This window comes from Cuculus canorus, chromosome 1, assembly GCF_017976375.1.
Source record: "Cuculus canorus isolate bCucCan1 chromosome 1, bCucCan1.pri, whole genome shotgun sequence".
Taxonomy (NCBI): Eukaryota; Metazoa; Chordata; class Aves; order Cuculiformes; family Cuculidae; genus Cuculus; species Cuculus canorus.
Window position 1 is genome coordinate 163,181,847 of NC_071401.1, and position 20,979 is coordinate 163,202,825.

The 20,979-nt window shown below is 35.8% G+C and overlaps 1 protein-coding gene across 1 annotated transcript in view; it reads left to right on the top strand.

The window, feature by feature from the left end:
• The window catches only part of PTPRQ (protein tyrosine phosphatase receptor type Q), a 129,943-nt gene that overhangs the window by 51,584 nt on the left and 57,380 nt on the right, over positions 1 to 20,979 (top strand). The window contains exons 33-42 of the mRNA XM_054056718.1: positions 230 to 331; positions 2,728 to 2,848; positions 6,591 to 6,751; positions 8,084 to 8,229; positions 14,246 to 14,411; positions 14,886 to 15,176; positions 15,463 to 15,738; positions 16,336 to 16,487; positions 18,253 to 18,394; positions 20,192 to 20,461. Coding sequence (XP_053912693.1) covers positions 230 to 331; positions 2,728 to 2,848; positions 6,591 to 6,751; positions 8,084 to 8,229; positions 14,246 to 14,411; positions 14,886 to 15,176; positions 15,463 to 15,738; positions 16,336 to 16,487; positions 18,253 to 18,394; positions 20,192 to 20,461 — 1,827 coding nt within the window. The remainder of the gene's footprint in view (positions 1 to 229; positions 332 to 2,727; positions 2,849 to 6,590; positions 6,752 to 8,083; positions 8,230 to 14,245; positions 14,412 to 14,885; positions 15,177 to 15,462; positions 15,739 to 16,335; positions 16,488 to 18,252; positions 18,395 to 20,191; positions 20,462 to 20,979) is intronic.

A 20,979-nucleotide genomic window follows, 5' to 3' on the forward strand; every position in this document is an offset into this window, starting at 1 on the left:
TTACACATATATCATCATGAAAAGTAACTTCCATATCTTTCTGATCTTATTCTGGATAAAAATAAATACTTCGTATTCAATTTTTCCCAACACTTATTTCAGTGTCTAAAGACACGAATCAATGTAAATGATGGGCCTGTTCAGCACTTCGAAACTACTTGTGGTCCACGAAAAAACCTAATTTGACCTGCCAAATGGTTGATTTACTGAATTCTTTTTCTTTATTTAGATTTAAAGAAATATACAGAATATACTGTAGAAGTGTCTGCTAGTACTGCGATGGGGGAGGGCCTTTGTAGTGCACCTCTGTATATACTGACTGATGAAGATGGTAAGTCAGAAAAGAAGTTGCGCTGTATCATTGTGTACCTGTAGTCTTCAACTAATCTTGTGCGTCATGTCAGATATGAGTAGGTGTTATATACTTTTTTTGCAGTTATATCTCTATATTGATGTTTGTATCTGTCTACCTGCACAGAAACATACACATCTATCTCTTTCTCTTTATATCTGCTATTTAATGTATTTATCAGTACAAGCTATGTGAAATGGCACAATTGCTGTGCACAGACATTTGTTCTTACCAAGAGCTTATGAATTTGAAGAATCCTAATTTGCTAATATTATTTTAATCTAATGTACCAGATGGTAAAACTAAATATTGTGTTTGGTTCTACTGAGATGTGAGAGCTGGAGAAAGGGATAACCACCAGATGTTCCAGGGACATTTCTTGTTCTTCTCTTTGGTGATTTTTTGATTCTTCTAAGTAGATGCCTGTACATGTATACAGGTGTAAAATTCTCTGTACTATAAAAATGCTTTAAGTCCATAATCCTTAGTTCTGGTCTCCCAAATTGAGCAGAGGAGTGTTCTGCACTGCTCGCTTAAGGTAGAACACAGTCATTCATCTCCTGCTGATTAGTACAGTAGTACACAAATCAATAAAGGAACCTTAAAAATATATTAGTATTTTCAGTGCCTGATTTAGTTGCGGGAAGTTATCACTGATCCCTCTATAGTTTCTGGAGGGCGAATCCTGAAAAAAATTAAACTCAGAATCTTAACTTAGATGCTGTGACTCATGTAGAAGCCTACGTCTGTCACTCTCCGTAGTTCAGGGAGGAAGTCTCTGGGAATCTAGACTGAAGTGACATTGACACCAACATCCCACCAGCCATTCCCAGATGAAGTTTATTTTCATGTCATAGAGAGCACTGACTTGCCTAGGATCCAGCTTTTGATGATAATGGACCTTTGCAAATCTACAAGAGGTTGATGGACTTATGTTCACACTGTCAGTAATAAACCTTTGCTGAAGAATAATGTTGCTGGAGCACACTGGGAACAGCTAATATGCATAAAGCTATCTTTTGCATAGAGTATTTTTATTTAGACCAACATAGATTCTATTCTTCAGCAAAAAAATATCTTCTGAATAAGAACTGTAGAATGAACTATTCATGCCATAAAGACATGACACTCACAGTATGACAGATCTTTTATTAAATAGCCACTGAGCATAATATAACAAGTAAAACACTGAATACAGCTGTCACTATTTTTCACTAGTGAATACAGACTTTCACAGAATTCAGTGAGGTTTTGTTCAATTTGAATTTTTTTTCTTGTATGTACAGGGTTGTAAAATGTTTATGCCAACTTTTGAGATATGAAAGAATGAACAACTGAAAAACAACAATATTCATAATACACCACGTGTACTTTATTCACAGGAACACAGTGTTCCAAGGTTCAGACCAAATGTTTCATAGATTTGCTAATAGCTATGCTCATATTCTCAATTTCCATGCATGACTACAGCTATGACCTGAATTTTTACTGCATGATGTTCTTTGGTTTAATTTGAGGAAAACAAATTAATTCTAATATTACTGCATAGGAATACATATATCTGTGAATCAAAATAAGAAAAAAGATTTACTTCTCTTCTTAACATGCCAATATAAAGCAGTATCAACATATGCACACATGCGTATATTTGTCCTCAGAAATATTTATATGAACTTTAGAGTAATTCAGTTAGAATTAAATCAAACATGGTCTAACATTTTCATTTACTTACAGCGTTTCCCTACAGAGTTGCGATACGGTGTCATGCAGTTTATTTTAACATTAATTTTAAGGTTCTCAGTCAATGCCTATTTTTCTGTTTGCCCTTATGACATGTTAAATGTGTGAATGTGGTCCTTATTTGATGAAATGAATAGATTTTACCGCTGCCTAGTATCCCACATTTTTATCATCTCTCAATGTCATGCTTATCCATTTTTCCACCTTTTGGTGCTTCTCATAATTCTTTACAGCACCTCTTTTTCCTCAGGGGAACTATTTTGCTGTATTTTACATGTGTTCATACCTATAAAGTTCTTGCTTTTGTTAGAAGGACAAAAACTATATTACAGCAATGTATTTGGCTGGTAGGTGAATCACTGTGACCTACCCGTTGCTCTGTTTTCTCATGAAGTACTTTTTCCATTGAATCACAGAAACAGATGTTCTAACACCACCATGCAAAATCTTCTTTTATCATCTGTCAGAAAAAGGAAAAGAAGCTGTGCCTTAATGTTAGTTGATGGATACTCTACTGGTGTACTACAAAATTCACTTTCCATCACAAATAATAAAAAACCTATTTAAGGGTGCTGCGTATCCCATCGATCTTAGCTCTTTAACAAGATGTTGTGTCCTGTTCTCTCATTTTATAGCTCCAAGTTCTCCTCCAGAATCTCTCTCTGTAAAACAGTTGTCGGGTGTCACTGTGAAGTTGTCATGGAAACCTCCACTGGAGCCAAATGGAATTATCCTCTATTACACAGTTTATGTCTGGTAAGATTTTCTGGAAATAGTTCAGAGGATAAATAGTAATCTGTAACCTATCAGGAATGTTAGATTTTTCTTACACAATGTGTTGATTACATGTTTTTGGAGAATGAGTATTCATCCAGCACTTATAATACTAGCCTTTTGTATATACAAATTCAGACATAATGTAGTAGCTGAAAATTGGGGTATTAAATATTTTGTAAGCATTTTTAACATTTTTAAAGGTTATATTACAATAAATCAATTAAAATATAAATTAGAGCATGGTGACTATTTTCATTGTATTTTGACTAGCCCTATTGTAAAGCAGGGCACAAACCTATGCTAAATTGTCGAGGAGATTTGAAATAGGCTTAAAATAGAGAAATATTGCTTCCTTTTGTAGAAAATGTTTAAGAGCAATGTTACAAGTCTTTGTATGTGATACTAGTTATATTTAGTGTTATATTTAGTATTTATTATAGTCATAGCAAAAAAGTATTTTTAACAGTTTTCATTTACGGTGTTGGGATTTTTTTTCGATCTATCATTTCTTTTTCCTGTTTTGTTTTTCTGTCATCCCTCCTGGAAACTTTTTTCACCTTTTAAAGAGAGTTTTGTCGCTTTAAAACTTGCAGCATCTTTCATATCCAGATGACATACTGCTGATGTGGCATCTTTTCAAAGAACTATATGTAACTTCTACTGGGAGTGAAAAGATTTTGTTATTGATCACTTTTAATATATTGCATTTATGCTGTACCACTTTATTGCCACTACTACAGCGCAGGAAGCAAGTACAAGAGTGAAAGCATCTTATGAGATATGAACCAGATGTGCAAATCAGCAGTTGTTATAAATACACTACTACTGAACTTACATTTGTTATTTTAATGTTCCTTAGTTTTGGGGTAGAGCTTGGCCTCAATTTCAATTGATTTTTTTTTAAATTATAAGCTCTTTTTAGATTGTTGATAAAGTGAACACCAGCAAGCTCTTCTTTCCAGAAAAGTTAAATTTGGCTTGTCTTGTTACTTCTACTCTATTAGCAAGGTCTGGTGCTCTTTAGTCACAAAAAACATTGCATTAAAGGCTGTACTCTGGCTAGGAAAGAGTTACTTCATAATAAGGATTATGCTTTTGATACAGGCTGTGTTCAAAGACTTGAGTTTATATAACTTTTGATCTTTATACTGCCTTAAAGCTTACTGCTATTGTTATTATGACAAATGAGTTAGTAGGAATTATTTTTAAAAACTATTAATTACCACAGCTTACCAGATATTTAAATTAAGCAACCACATAACTTTTTGTGGTAAATCTTGTCCTTTTTTCTTCCATATTTTCCTTGCTCTGTCTTGTGTGTCTGTACTGTGCCACATCTAAAATTAGAGAGGCATTATGTATCATCTTGAGGCAAGGGCATTGGAGAAAAACTCCTGTTGCCTTGAAAGGGGCCACAACTTCACTCCTTCCCTAAAGATTTTGGGGTTGGGAGATTTTTGGGGCATGGAAGAGGAATTTTAAGTATTTAACAAAATCGTCTATACAATTTCATAAGATGCATTCCAGGGTGAGATTTGACTAAATGAACTGCTGTGCCATAGTTGCTGCTTTTGGGAGGTATTCAATATGTTTTGGGGGAGATTGTTAACCCCAGAGCTTCTCAATAAAGCAGAAACAGGAAGGTTAATACAGATGCTAGATAATGTTCCTTCTCTGAAATATATTGCAACAGCTATAGAGCATTTGCTAACATTTCCTTTGTGGACTTGGGAACAAGAATCACAACTACTAGAATAAAAAGGGTAATATTTGTAACGTCTTCATTGTTACTATCTTTCATGGAATTTGTCACAGGACCAGATGGGTTTGGGTAGCATATCAACTTTCCGCGTGCATTGAGTCTACAAACTCATTCTCTCCGAGTCTGCAGTTCTAAAGTATTAAAGGCATATTAAAAAAACCCTGAAATTGCATATAGACACTGTCTTTCGGCATTATGCTGTTCGGCAATTTTTTCTGTGAGATAACTTCTGACTAGATCTACTTTGAGGTGCAGATTTTTAAGAAAGTATGGTACCTGTCTTTGTCAAGTGAAAGTATGCAATTTCTTAGAACCTCTTTTGTCTGGGTTTCTGAAAGATCTCATTTAAAACTTAATATCATTCTTCTTCATTAAAGTTCCTTGACTTACCTATTCTGTTGGGTACTCTCTCATCTATGAAGACTGCACTCACTTTGATCAGTGGGTTTTTATTATTTTGATTGGATTCTCTGTTGTTTCTAAACAGGAAGTCAGCTTTTCTTGAGACACCCTAAGCTTTTGTTCTTCTTCCTAACTAGGCCTGATTGTGGAAACATTTTTTGGTAAATAAGATGTTATAAGAATGCAGTTACTCAGAGTGGAAGTGTTTGCAGCATTAAGCTGTGGAATTTCCTCTTACTTAAATTATACCAGCTACATTTTTCCATACTAAGAATACATTGGGCAAAGATCCAAGAAAAGACGTCTTTTCTTTGTGTAGAATTTGATAACTGCAGCTGCAACCTTTTGTATCTCTTTACTGACTATTCAAAGTGTCAGAAGTTTGGGAAAAATGTAAATGATACTAACTTTCTCTGTTAGCAAGAGTGTTTCCCACATCGACACATTCCACTCAAAATCTGAAAGGGATATGGAGAAAATAGTTTATTCATTTTCATACATTTTCTCATTCCAATTGTTTGTTACTGTACTTCTGTTTAAGAGGTATCAGGTGGTGATCTTATGGTTTCATCCATTGGTTGCCAAGGATGAAAATCAGTCCATCTATTTTGGATCAGCCTTTTCCTTTTCTTTTCTTTTGCTTTCTTTCTTTAGAATTGGAACTCATTCTCTTGTTTGTAAAAACCTCCACAGTGGCTCCTGGAGCCAAGACGTTTAATTTTACTTGTCAAATTATCATCCCTGTATGAAATCCCATTAAAGGCACAGGGCATGCTCTCATACAGAAATCTGCAGAAATAGAACATTAGCTAGCTTTTCTTCCTGCTATTTTTTCATGAACTATTACATTAAGTTAATGAAGAATAACAGACTCTGAAAATTCAATTCCGTTATTTCTGTATCTTACTTTACTTTCTGATAATTATTTCATACCTATGCTAATACCAGCGTTTTATTAACATTACATCTTGTAGTCTTTCTAGGCGGGTTTTGACCTGACTAGAGTTGCATTCTGATCCCCTGCTGCATTCCACCAGAATTAACTCAGCACCAGCTAATTCCTGTTCCATATCATCTTCTATTATGCCATTTATAACTTCAGCCTTCTGACCAATTTCACAGAGTCACAGTAGGGCATGCTCCCTGCTATAATCTTTTTATATTTCGCTATTCCTGTCCAGGGAGCCGGTTTAGTTATGCCCTACTGTGTCCTTCCCAAGGGTACCACACAACCATTTAATAGCAGTTACTAGATAGACATGGTCCTCCTTGATATTCCATTGTCTTTGCTGATGTAAATTACAAATATTTTTGTGTGTGTGTGAGTGGGTTTTTTTTTTAAAAGAAAAAGAAAAATTAAAAGCTTTATTGTGATGCAACAGTGCAAAAGTAAGCTTTTCAACATAAAAGACAAGTTATTCCAGTCTTTTCTTAGAGCCTAAAATGTTTGTACTTACCCCAATATTGCATTTTTCAATTTTATATCCTATGCCACAGTTGTATACCTACAGAAATGGTGTGTGTGCAGATGTAATTAATAAACTACTTTTTCTTTAGGAATAAAATGTCAGAAAGGAGCATTAATGTAACAGAAACATCATTGCAGTTCACAGACCTGGAAAATAACTGTGAATATAGTGCTTACCTAACAGCAAGTACAAGATTCGGAGATGGCAACATAAAAAGTGATACTATAACATTCACAACTTCTGAAGGAGGTAAGTTTATATATATTTTAATCTCAGTCAACCTTAAATTTCTGTCAGCCTTATTTAACTTAATAAAGCTACTGAAGTAGAAGTGGCATTTCACTGGTCAAGAAGAGACATTCCTCTTGTGTCTGTGTGTGCACATGCATATATTGCTCCCTAAAATTATGACGGGTGTACGTTAATTCACTGAGCAAGAATTTGTATTTCCCTTCAAGACGGGTAAGATTAAAATAATTTAATTTTAAATTTTGGAATATCAAATTAATTTTATGTAATAGCTCTTTGCTTAATCTTGCTGCAACACAACTTCTGATATGGAAGATAGATACTTCTATCTTTAGAATCTTTCTTACAAGTCTGAAAATGTTTTAGTTTGAAAATGCAATCTGTAAATGTATACTGTTTTTAAATTTCCAACATAGTAGAAGACTTTTACAAATAATCATAATATATATTGTGCTTTGAAAGTCATTCAGTTTAATTATTGCTTTTTGTTTTGCAATCAGTTATATTTCTATGATCTGTTCCAAAATGGATAGTATGCAGACATATTTCAGAATTGTCCTGCAGAGATAATCTGACTTCCCTACATACAGTCACTGGCAGGATTAACATCCATACAAGCCACCCCTCAAAAGACTAAGTCATCAGGTTGTAGGTATTCCTGGTCTTTGCTATTAAAGCTATTATGGAAACATGAACTGACTTTTTAGGGCAGGATTTTTGGAACTGATTCTGGAGTTCCCCTTCCAATTAATATTTCAGTATTTTATGCAAAGTGGAGCAGTGCAAAGCAAGACCATTAACTTCATGTTCCAGAGTCCTTCCTGCACATTTAATTGGCTGAGTAAAGAGGAAAAACCAGAAATTATCATACTTCCCAAGCTTAAGTTCCTGCTTTACCCACATGAGTTGAGAGCCCAAATTCTGTTTATAACCAGCAAAGAGAGAACAAGACTTTTAATTTAGGTGTTCTGAAACAAATCCTTTTTTTCCGTGTTCACAATATATATAGAGAGAATAAAGGCCTGACTCAATCAGCTTCCGTGTTTGCAAATTAGACTTTCCATGTGCCCAAACTAGTAAGTACAGGACAAATTCTATCAGAAAAGAATATCAGTTTACAAATGAAGCTAAATACAAATATGTCCGAAAAAAATAGGGTTTTAGAAGTTTATTTACATCTACTATTTTATTTCACCAGTTCCAGAAGAAGTTCTTATTCAGAAACACATTTTATTTGACGTAGAACATTGTCAAATCTATAGTGGATGTTTCTTGGCTACTGAAATGTGCAAAACCTTCACTTAGGTATGCTAAAACTTCAAATTTTTCCAGCACCAAGTGATCCGCCAAAAGATGTGATGTACAGAAACCTTACTTCCACATCAATAATACTATTCTGGTCTCCTCCTCAAAAGCCTAATGGAAACATACGGTACTACTCAGTTTATTTAAAAAATAATTCAGGAATATTCATACAGGTAAGCTTATTTTTATATTCTTCTTTTGTAGAATTATATAAGTGTTCTAATAATTCACTAACGATTAAACTGTAAATCAATTTTTTAGTTATCAGTATATTGCTTTTTCATATTTCCTTTATCACAGAGCAGTTTTTTAACTTATAAAGAGAGAAGCACATCTTGTAGTCATCTGTGTTGTGCTGTGCATCTTACTGGACATTCATATCTTTAAGCATTAAAGTAGTTTGTATAATATTCCATATTGCAAAGTATATATGTACATGTATATACACTCACATATACGTAATACACATATACACATAACATATATAGATAATAGGCACAAAACTCATTACATTCACTGCACATCCTTAAGACTGGTTATTTTAGTCTAATCTTATGAATTTGAATAAATTTCTGTAACAGTTCTGTTTTTACTTTTTAATGCATTTTTGTATTGACAATAAGATAATGTCAAAGTAGTGAGTACATTATTATATCATATACTTGTTACTCTCAAAAGGAAGTTACTGTTTAGCATATTAGGATATTGATATTCCTAAATTAAGGTATATGAGACAACTAAAATGTTGTTTATTATTTTTTGACGATCCGCACTTTCACATGTAGTTTTTTTCTGTTGCTACTTTCATCCTTAGTTATGCACTGCATTTCTTAATTGAATATATAGTTTTTCTATTCTCTTCTGTAAGAATATGTTATGATACAGAAACATAATAAGGAGAAATAAGCTTCCTTTACAGGTTTTTGGTTACAAACTTTACATATGTGGAAGAAAAATAGTGAAGAAAATAATGCATGAAAAGTTAATTCTGCTGCATAACTTTATGCTCAAGATATGTCTAGTGTGAAATATGCATGCGTTTAAGGATAGTTAAAAAAATTATTCACAAATTTTACGAATATCTGTGACCGAATAATTGCTGACACACTTCAGTATATACACTTCTCTGACTGCTGTGATGCTGTGTGCTTGCCAGGCTCCATCTGCATAGTTTCAGATGGAAGCAGGACCATGCCATGAATTCCCATTCTGTTGAGATTAAGATCAGGGCTACAGTTCAGCACTTCAGCCTCTGTTTGCACATGCTGCTATACCAACAGTATTTTACTTAGCCTGACAAATCCCTGGAGAACCTTTTACACCCGTGCTTTACCTGAACTAGACCATCCTATGAAGAATGTCTGCATTTATCTAATTCTTGGACAACTCAAGTGATTTTAGAGGAGGACAACGGACTTGGGCTCTTCCTACCTTTAGGAAGGTGGAACTCTGAGGTGAATGTGTAAAGTGAAGCTGATAACTGAGAGCTCTAATCCCTCTGGACGTTCCCAGGACTCTGGAAATGAAGGAGCAAGATAGGGAAGATGGAGCACAGTAGCACTGCCCCAAGCAGGTGAGGGTCCAGTTTCATTATCATGTGATGTAGTTGGGCAAGGACAGGATGGTGGCATGGGGGGAAGTAGCCTCGGCTTTGGCATATTAGGGGCTGGACAGCAGAAAACTGCTGACAGTAGCTCCACTTCTAGCTGTGGAGACTACTATTTTCACCCTAACAGCTTTGGTTTTTAACCCATCCCTCTGCAGAAAGCTATGAGAAGATAGGTTTCAGCTACAGTTGCATCTGTCTCTTAATGACAATGGAAGAGCACCTTTAATCTCTCAAATCATGACCCACTCCTAACCCATCCGCTCCCCTTAATTCCCTCTGCCCTTCAGATGCCTTTCTGTCCACTAGTTGGCATGGCAGCTATGGTATCTACATTGCACTCCTGTTGTGTACCTTGGTATTCCTGTAGGTGCAAGACAGATTTAAAACAGGAGAACAAACCAACTTTCCCCTTCTCCCTTCTGTCAGATGTTTTATATTACTCATATTACAACAGAGAAATGCATGTGTGAAAGCTGACCTGATATGTGTGTGTGTATATATTAGATAGATATGACATACATAGACAGTTGTAAGTTGCATGAGTGTATACACAGATACCACTTACAACTATCTGTAACTTAGAAGTATAACCATACAGTTGCAGGGTCTGTTGATAAGTGTTGCTTTGCACACATTTAGAGAAAAAACATTCCTTGGTTGGAATATTCTGCAGCTAGGTCACCATTCTGCTTGTTTATCCAAACTGTATTTTAGTTTGGGAAAAGATACAGGAGAATAAAAGAAGTAGGTGATGTTTTCACATTTCTAAGAACCTGCCTTCTCAGTCATGCTGCTATAGGCAGCCATTCTCTTTGCCCATCCTTCATCTTCTTTGACAGGATGTAGTAACAGAGATCCAAATCTTAAAGCACATCTTCTAGATGCTTGAAAAGCAACCCAACTGAAGAAACTCTAGCTAATTAACATCTTCAAATGCTTTCATTTTCTGAAATAGATATAAAAGTCATACTAAATCTACTAGTATTCTGTTGTCTGAAGTTGTCACTTCTCCTCACATGTTCTCAAACTCCTCAGGCATATTAAAACCTAATAAATATGAATCAAATATGATTATGAATAGCATAGTTAAAACCAGGAAATCAGTAGCTGCAGGGTGAAGCGTTTTGTTTAGGGGGAAAAAAGCTAAAGACTGGAGATAAAGGATGCAGTCTACTCCCTGACACGATATAGAAACTTGCAGAAAAAATAGGGATATTTTTAAAATAAAAAAACCCTGAACAGTTACATACCTTCACAGGGCAGGAAAGTAATGTATGGTTGCTTTTCTTTACAGGTCTACATGAAAAATCACAGTGTGGCTGTCCAGTCAGAAGACCTGCGATGCTTGGACCTAGGATTCAGAACCAGAACAGCAGAAGGAAAAACTCAGTGAAGGAGATTAGATTTGAGGATTTTGGTAGATGAGCCGACTGTTTCTTTGAGTGTTGACAGATTGTTAAAATGTCAGAGAGGGAGGAACGACTGGCAGCCAAATAGAAGAAGTCATCGCTTGCACTAGGCCAAGTTCAAGTTCAACTTTATCTTTCATTTTCTGCTGCCATAGGAAAATGCTACTGTTTGGTTTATGTTCACTACTGAACCCCAGTGCAGAGAAGATATGGAATATATTTTGGCAAAGGCCATTTTCGCAGATGACATGGCACTGTATCTGTCATTCACATCACTTCTCTGGACTCCTACAGCTCAAGCTTTCACTTTTTGCAATAGCAGCTTTGCAAAATTTGCTCTATGATTTTCTTACATGAAGCTTGAAGCAATCATACTGCCTATGTTCTCAGTCTCAACAAGCAAAGAAGTCAAAGAATCTATGGAAGTAATTATCTCATTGAAAAATACTGATCTACAAGAGATATCATTGACTCAAATAAAATCTTTTATTCAGTCTCTCTATATTTGTGTTTTGATTAGCAAGAAAGTGGGAAAAATGCTAATGACAACTATAAATTTATGCCTTGAGAAAGTTGTTCAGTATAGGAATTTCAGAACAGATGATGACTGTCCAGATCTGCCAAACCAGGCAGGGGAACCAGGAGCTAAGCAGAATAAAAAAAGCCCACCACCTTCTAGAGGCTGAACATTAGATTAGACCCCAAATCATACAACTCCTGTGCTTTAAGCCAACCTAAGTGAACATGACTGGATACAGTTGAGAGTAAAATATGGCTTGATCTGTCCTCAGGAAACAGACAAGGGATGCAAGCAATGTGCCATATAAACAATCATTTTCTTTCACCAGTATAACCAAAACAGGCATGAAAAGGAGACTTCCCTCAAATACACTGCTAATTTTTTTAAAGACACCTTCTGGAATGATACAGCACACAAAAAGGAAATATTTTCACTTAGGTTGGTACTGAAACAACGTGCTTTACGCTCCTAGAGGAATGGCTTGGATTAGCCCTCAGTATTAGCACTCTCACCTGATTGCCACGTTCAAGTACGTGATACTCTAACTCAAAACAACAGTGCCATACAATGAACCTAAAGAAAGAACCAGAATGGGAGAAAAAGCTTGAGTGAAGAACAGCAGCACTGTGTGGTCTATATACAACTAATTACAGCTTTATGCCACTGGAAATTTCTGCTGCTTCCTGGGGTGAAGAAGATACTGCTTTCTGCTGACACTTTCATGGCCTGTGTGTATTGCTTACACTTAGCTGCTTTTAATAATCTGATACTTTGCTATGTCAAAACTTCTTTCATGTATGGATGAAGAAGGGGACAGAAGGAATAATTTCTTCAGCTGTAGCCAAAGATCCTAAGCTGTTTGCTTTCATCTGCAGCCACAGTTAATTGTAAAACTTCCTATAGCGTTCTATCCCCAGGGTACAATTAGTGCAAGCTGCATCTTTTCTCAGTTTGTACCCACACAGTTCTTCCTGCTCACCCTTACTCTTAATTACGTGTTCTTTCTTTTCCAATACTTTGTCACATCAGAAGTTTGAGATAGCCCCCAGTCCCTGGGCTCCTTGTAGTAAGGAGAATGCTTTTTAAAACAGTTTTTGTTGACCCACCGAAAAGCCTGTTGTTATAACGTCACATTGGTTCACTGGGTCCTTCACTGCCGAGCAGCTGACTAAATTGCAAAGGTATGCATTTTAAACTAAGAGTTGGATTTTTCAGCTGTTCATACCAATTAACTCCCATTAAATATAGAATCAAAACTTGATGTGGTACCTTTGATGTTTTTACCTTGAAAACTCAGAGAATTATTTAAGGTAATTTTTTGATCTTATTATTAGATATTATTATAAATTAAAATTAGTAATAATTACAATATATAATAATAATAAAAAATCAGAGGCTAGTGTGAGCTTCCATCTGTGTTTAGAAGAAAGCAATGCATTTAATTTAAAGCCACCTTTGATTTTCAGTAGTGAGAGGGTGCAAATAAGGTGTAACATGGGCAGCCCTAATACCTCGAATGTGTACTTGTCAATTCATCAGGATGATGGGCAAAATCCATCTCACCATGAAATGTTGCTATGTAGAAAAATTAACACGTCTTTATTGGTTCTGAACGGGGCAGTCAGGGTGCTGGAAAGGAATGATACTGACTCTTCAAACCAAGAGCAAACTTTGACTTTCTGCCCATTGCTGGAGCTGAATATGCTTATGACCTCTCAAAAGTTGTCAAATAATGAACCAAACTGCTTTGGATCATCTAAGTCAGGTTCCTGTCAAGCAGTGGGTGATTTGAAACATTCAGTTGTGTGGTATAGCTGACCTTCCGTAAATAATTGGATTTACTTATTTTCTTTTCAGTTGCCAAAATGGTTCATTCCAAACAGGACTTGCCTCCTCAGAGGGGCTGATCTAGAGCACTAACCTATTGCAACAGTCAGTTTTACTGGAATTTTTTTTATATAATTAAAAAAAAAAGATGGGAATCGGTTCTTGCATAATCCTTTCTTGAGCAAGTAACTGCACAAGGAAAAGAAATTCTGTTGGTTCCTTCAGCGTAACACAATCCACTGGATATAGATGTTTGCATTAGAAATAATGGCATATTTTTAATGGAAAGGAGAACTAACAAAAGAAACAGTTTAACAAATGTTATGGTGAGATCTCTTTGACTAGAAGTTTTAAATTCAAATTCAGAAAATTTTCTGTAAGGTGTACTCTCATAAAAAATGGGATGAAGTGAGAGAAGTCCTTTAATTTCTTTCATGCAGATCAGGCAAAACAATTGCATCTGTGACCATGTAATCTATGATCAGTTAGTGGATGATACTTTTTTGCCATTTTTTTGATGCAATGTGGATAAATAAATTGTAATGCATATTTAATATGTTTATAAAAAGGTGGATTGGCATTCAAATGCTACAAACAACAGAGGTTGTCAGTTAGGTACTCCATAGTAGGAATAACAATAGAAGTCAAACAATAAACTTGAATGTCTCAATAAAAATCAGGACTCATTAGGAGTCAAAGCATAGGTTTATGTCTGGTGAGCACTATCATATCTGGTGGTGGTGGTGATGACTAAATGGAAAAGTAGAAAGTGAAATCAGTGAATAAATAACATTTTCATTGACAACACTTTTCTTCCTTTTTAGAATGTCACGACTTATGGTAACGACAGTGATGTCAGCATGCCCCAGTCTGCAGTTCTTGAGGACTTGGCCAAATACAGCCATTATAGTCTATGGTTAACTGCAAGCACAGCTTTTGGAGATGGAAACAAAACCAGTGAAATAATAGATGTATATACAGACCAGGACTGTAAGTTAATAATTTTTTTTAATGCTCAGTGTATATCAGTGCTTCCATTTATTAAATATTCTCTAACTTTAAAGTTATTTTACTTTTATTATGACAAAGTTAATCCAGTAAGTACTGTTTCCAACACTGCAGTATTTTTCTTTGCAAGGAAGAAATTTTAATCTGAGTCTGTGCTTTGTAATTCCAAGAATATAATTCAGAAGTTTCTTCCTTGGGTACAAGTGTTAAAAATATTGTCTTAAACCATCATTACAGATCTTTTGTTAAAAAAAAATAACATAGATGAATATTCATATATACCTTCAAAATATTTTTCTTTTGGTAGTGATACTTGAATGGTTTTTAAGAGTTGTACAAAATACTACAAACAAGATTTACGGACTAATTATACTTTGGGCATTTATTTCTGTTTTGGTTTTAGATATTTTGGTACTGTAATCCATGCATTTATTTTTTACTTGTTATCTCTCATAGTCCCAGATGGTTCTGTTGAAAATCTGGTCTATCAAAACATTTCCTCATCTTCTGTAAATGTAAGCTGGCTTCCACCATCCCAGCCAAATGGCTTAGTCTTCTTCCATGTTTCTCTAAGATTATTGCAACCGGGAACCAATAAGATATTGTCTCTCCTTACTTACAACACAAGCATCATTTTTGACAGTCTGGAGAAATACACTGATTACATTCTGAAAATCACACCAGCCACTGACAAAGGATCTTCTGAACTGCATGCTCTAAGTCTGCATATAAGAACTGATGAAGATGGTAAGATAAGTGTATTTTATTTATTCCTAAGGAAATGTAGAAGAAAAACCAAATAGTTCTCTAAAATAATCAAGCAAAAATCTTGTTTCTTTTTTTCATGTTACTTAAAGTTGGGGGTTTTTTTACAATGACAAAAACAACTGCTACACGTTTCTGTGTTGGGACCACGAAATAGAAATTTCCATTCAGAGCACAACTTTAACTGACAGCTCAAAGACATTTTTCATCATAACTCATATTTTTCTGAGGGTCTCCTTGTTTTTCTCTTTCTTATTTCTTCCTGTAGTACCGGAATCACCACCTATAATCAAAACGTTTTCAAATCTCTCAACTACCTCAGTTATGCTTTCATGGGACCCTCCTGTTAAGCCATGTGGTATTATAATAAGTTATGATTTAAATTTATTTGGGCCAGAAAGGAATATCTCATTTTCTACCATCAATAACTTTATCATCTTGGAAGACCTTCTACCATTCACCTTATACAGTATTTATGCAGCTGCAAGAACAATAAAAGGACCCGGTCCATCAGCCATGCTTCTGTTCTACACAGATGAGTCAGGTGAGCAAATGTAATTGTAGCCAACTTGAAATGTTGGCTCTTGGTATTGCATCCGTCTTAGATCTAAATATCAGACATGGAGACAGTGGAAATAAAGAGTTCATTTTCCATGGGTCTGTGCATGAAGAGATTTCAGAAGAGCGAAAGGCTACAAAGGAAGTCTTTTCTAAGTTCTCCTTCCTTGCTGCAGTGTGCAAGAGGAGGTCACATTCTGCATAGGATTACAAAAATAACTCCAAGGAGAAATATCTTTTGCCTTTGGAATGTGTCACATTTATCAAGTGTCAGGGATTATGAAGCAAGCAACAGTACCTTTCTCTTCATCCCCCCATAGTTCTGGCAATAGGGATGTTTCAGTGACTAACAGACTTCTTAGATCTCCAAGAAGATTGCTTGCTGACTAAACATGTGTTCCCAATTAATTGAATTTGCCTCTTGGCAAAAAGAAAGAAAAATATTTAAGAAGCAATTAAATATTTTTAATGAGTTCAGATACAAATGATTACAAGCGTACATATGTTCTCCTGCTTCTCCAAAGCATTTGGTTTTGCCTGGATTGTTTGCGATTTGTAATTCAAGAACATTTCTCTTTTGCAGTGCCATTAGTTCCACCCCAGAACTTGACAATTATCAACTACACTGCAGATTCTGTGTGGCTAAAATGGGATCCGAGTCCTCAGCCAAATGGTGTTATTATGAGATATAATTTTAAGATTTATCAAAACAACACTGAAAAACTATTTTATCAGGTATGTTTAAAATTAACGTTTAATTTTTTAGATACTTTTTCATGCTTTAGGAACAAAACATATGACAAATATTTTAGATGTCTCTTATGCTCCTACAATCATGAAGCTTCTCTAAGTTCCTGTTTTTTAAGACAGTTTACTTTCCCTTTCAACATTCCTGCAGTTTGATTTTTAAAATTAGATAGACAAAATGTTTAGATCTTAATTGAGCTTCTAATATTTCATTAAAGATAACTTTTATTATACTTTAATTCATATTTTGGTGTAAGATTGATGCTAGAAAATTACAGAAGAGAGTTGTTTTTTGGCTACTTTTGTTTAGCTATTTAGTATCTGTAGACTTTCAAGATTAAAAAAAGAAAGAAAGGAAATTTGCATTTTTCATTTTCACAGAATAACTGAATACATTTTAAATTATATAGAAACTATAAAATTTTTTACCAAAATTGATTAAGGCATTTATATTTGCTTTAATATGATTGTTTGGACAGCATCAAGAAATGCACCATGAACTGTAAGGGCAGCAAGCTGAGGCCAGGATTGCCTCTCTGTTTCAGAAACTCTATAGTGAGTTCTGTTCAACTGAGACTCTTGCAAAAGCTGCAGGGAAAAGGCATTGCTGCAGTGAAGTAAGAGTTTAAGATGTCCAGTTTAAGGTGTGGGACTGTGAGGAGCTCCTTCAGCAGTCCAGCTGAAACAGCAATTGCAGAGACTTTTGCTGTTACTAAGTGTATGTATTGTGGAGTATGGCCCCCGTGAGGTGACCTATTGTGCTACTCCTTATACAGTTTGTTGTTACTCCCCACTGTAGAATGAAGTGCTAGCTTCACCCTAGTTTCTGCCATGAACCTTGTAAGAGCAGGAGCACGATGCGAATCCGAAAGAGGAATGGAACAGTGTTTTCTGCAACCAGCTGTCTTCAGAAACACATTCTTCAGGTGCTTACGGAGGCCACCAAAGTTTATTCCCTACTGTCTGTCTGAGGCAGACTCAAACTCAATTACAGTATAGAAGTAGGCCAGAGCGCTTGAATGTGTCTGCTATGCCCTACATTTCTTCCTGTTTTGTAGTGTTATCTGGGCAAGAATTTAGTTATAGGTTGTGGAAACAAGACAGACAGAGCAATTTATGTAGAAATCTTGTAGTCAGGCACGATAATTCTCTGATAACTTGGATCCTGCAAAATCTTCATCAGGTTTTCTTGCTGAAATTCAGCTCTTTCCCTACCACTATTAGAGTTCTCAACATTTGCACAAAATATAGCTTGCATGCTCTGTGGAAAACAGTTACCAAGAACTGAACTGTGTCTTTTAGTTTTTTCCAAAGTCTGTGTGTCTGGTTCAGGTAAAGTAAAAGAAATGCGAAGGCATGGCCAATGACCTCTTCCGTGGCAGAGGAGTAGCAAGGAAGTAAAAGGCGAGAGGGAGTTGATATGGTAGTGTGGAGCTTACCATAGTTTACAGTATTGGTGAAAAAAGTCATATGTAGCGTTAATCTGTCCCAACAGCACTGTGGTAATTACAGTACCATCCTTTGGTGTATCTTACTCCCAAGCAACAATGAAAAAGGGAAAGGAGAAAGGAAAGGAAGAATTTGACCTTACTTTCTTTTTCATTGAGCTAAGGTACTACTTTCACTGAAAGCTACTCAGAGTAGAAGAAGCAAGAATACGGTCTAAATCTTTTGTTCATTTCAGTGTGTTCAGTGTGAGACCCACAATGCTTACAAAGATTAATTGCATACTAATAATTTTTCCTTCCTTAAGAACATTTCAGGTTCCAAGCATGAGGCAAACCTGGATGGGTTAGAACCATTCAGCCCCTATTTTATCAGTGTCTCTGCATTTACCAAGTTGGGGAATGGCGATCAGTTCAGTAATGCTGTCCAGTTTACAACGATGGAATCAGGTTAGACGTGACTTTTTCTAAGCTGCAGTTCTGTTGATGTATATTTTCCTTGTATGGCTGAATAGTCTTCCTCTTCTCTCCAAAGAAAATGTAACGTAATACTATCTCATTGTCTTCTGCCTGCGTAATGCAAATTCACATTCCTATTGTACCGGATAGGCTGGGTTTGAAGTTTGATGTCGGAAGTGTAGAATTAGAAATGTACTCATCTGAAATGAGAGGCTTATATGGCTACTATAAATCTTTTAATAGCATCACAGATAAAGGGAGGAAAATTAGATAGATATCCGTCTTTGTAGATCAAAGCGATAATTCAGATCCCTGTGAAAATAACTGAAACTTTAGCAGTATCAAAAGCAGCTGAAGAAAAGATTGGCAAATGAACTGGAAAATGTATTAAACAAATGCATATTTCTAACGTTTTCTATGATTTATTTTAGGAAGAGAAGCTAGCCACTAATTAAATATCCTAATTTGTTAGATCTTATTCTTCCTGACAACTGGGGAGGACTAAACAATATGTTTGGCTTAATTAATTAATTATGTACAGCTTTGTTTTGTGCCTTCTACATGTCTTTTGAAATTGCTGGTTGTTTCAAAATTAAAGAATTGTATCACTTGAAAGTGAATATTCAACAGTTACTAAAGAGAGCCCAGGAGCTCTGTGGGTCTGTGCAACTGGCCTTTCTGCAAAACTGTAGCTCCTTTGGGAGGTCAGAGCAAACCCCAGGCTCATGTGTTTTTTAAAGGTCCATCAGTGCAAGGGGACTAGCATGGGTTAGGGGGCTGTGTCTGAATTCCCAGGTTACTTTACACTGACAGCAAAGGGAGCAGACGAGGTGTCCAAAGATCCCATATGACAACTAGTTTTTCAGGACCACGCTTCCAGTTAAATATTCTTTCCAGAGCTGGTAAAACAGGAGTTCTGGGGAAATTATGCTGCTTATTGTACCCATCAGTACCAATGCCGTGAGAAATCTGAACCATCACAGAACTGGTTCAAGTTGACTATTGGTTCCCAGCAGCTGGAAGTTGTCCTGCCCAAGAACCATGGTCATACGTCAGCTATCTCATCTCTTCACTGACGTTGCATGCTCACGGTACTTTTTTCACAATGACATTGCCCACAGGACCATGGTTTAGCCATTTTACAGGTTTTTCTCAGATTTTTGTGCTCAGCTAATTGGAGCATTGTTTATTTCCCTCCAATCCTGATTTTGGGCAATTGCTGGATCAGTTCCTTATTGAGATCATCTAAGGGTTCTATCTAGTGCCAGTTAATCTTTCTTCTGTGGATAGCATTGATCTGACAGCTTTGAAACCTGCCCAGTAATTTCTGTGCAGGTCATGCCTCTGCTGAAAGGACAGAGAGATATGATACAGTGCCTAAAAGAACCAAAGCTAATAGATAACTAACCAACTGTTGTGGAATATGTATATGAGTTTCACACAACTGTGTATGTTTTATTATACTTCGATTAAAAAGTAGGAAAAGTACAAGCAGGTGTGAAAATAAAATCAGAGCACACAACTAGGAAAAAGCCAGATAGATGGCCTCTTCTCTTTCAAGTACTTGCATCAGTCATTTTCATAGTAGCTGGAAATGAACTCATCTAATGAGGACAAAGATGGATTTTGTACACTAAATCTGTTTCTTTTACAGTACAAATTTTTCTGCCACTGGAATGTTTGACCCGTGCTATGAACACACGGTCTGCTTCTCTGACTATATAGTTCTGTAATTATTATTTTAATTGTATGGGAATTTTAATCTTTGGTGCATGTGTATCGTTCAAGTACCAGATGCTGTCCGGAACGTTCATTGTATTGGAATGAGTTGGCAATCGATCCTAGTGCAGTGGAACCCTCCTGCTTCATCCAATGGTGTAATTACTCATTACATCATAACAGTTGAAGGAAATTCTACATATTTTTCATCTTACGATACACTGCATACTTTTAGAAATCTGCTTTCCAATGTTACTTATCAATTTAAAATAAAAGCTGCAACATCTGCGGGTTATGGTGAAGAACAGATATGCAATGCCAGTACACTTCCAGAAAAAGGTAAGAAATTATTCAAGTTAATTTTTTTGTTTAATTTAAATGGTTGTGAAACAAACAAGCCTGAAATACTTGCTTTAATGCAAGCAGCTAAATCCTGCATTGTTAGGAGCAAAATATTTGTTGTTTCATTACTACCAGGGCCATGTGACTTCATTGATTGACAATAATGCAGTTCAGAATTTGTGTGATTAAGAAGCATATAACTTCGAGCGGAGTTTGTCATAAGTCTTGATGAATAGCACTTTTAACAAGAAAGAAAATTGTGAGCTAAATCCAAAGAAGAATGTAGGCAGGTTTTTTTGACATTAAAGAAAAAATTATCAAGCAAATTCTATCTAACTTTCTCTCTCCATGCACACTTCACCTAATCCGGGCTTTCATTTGGCACCTGAAACTTCCGTATGCACTCAGAGATGAAATTCTATGTGAAATACAGCGTTTATTCTGTGGAAGTAGCTATGTGCCTAGCTTCTAAACTGAAAGTAGTGATAAACCCAACGCCTGTTTCAGTTCTCTTT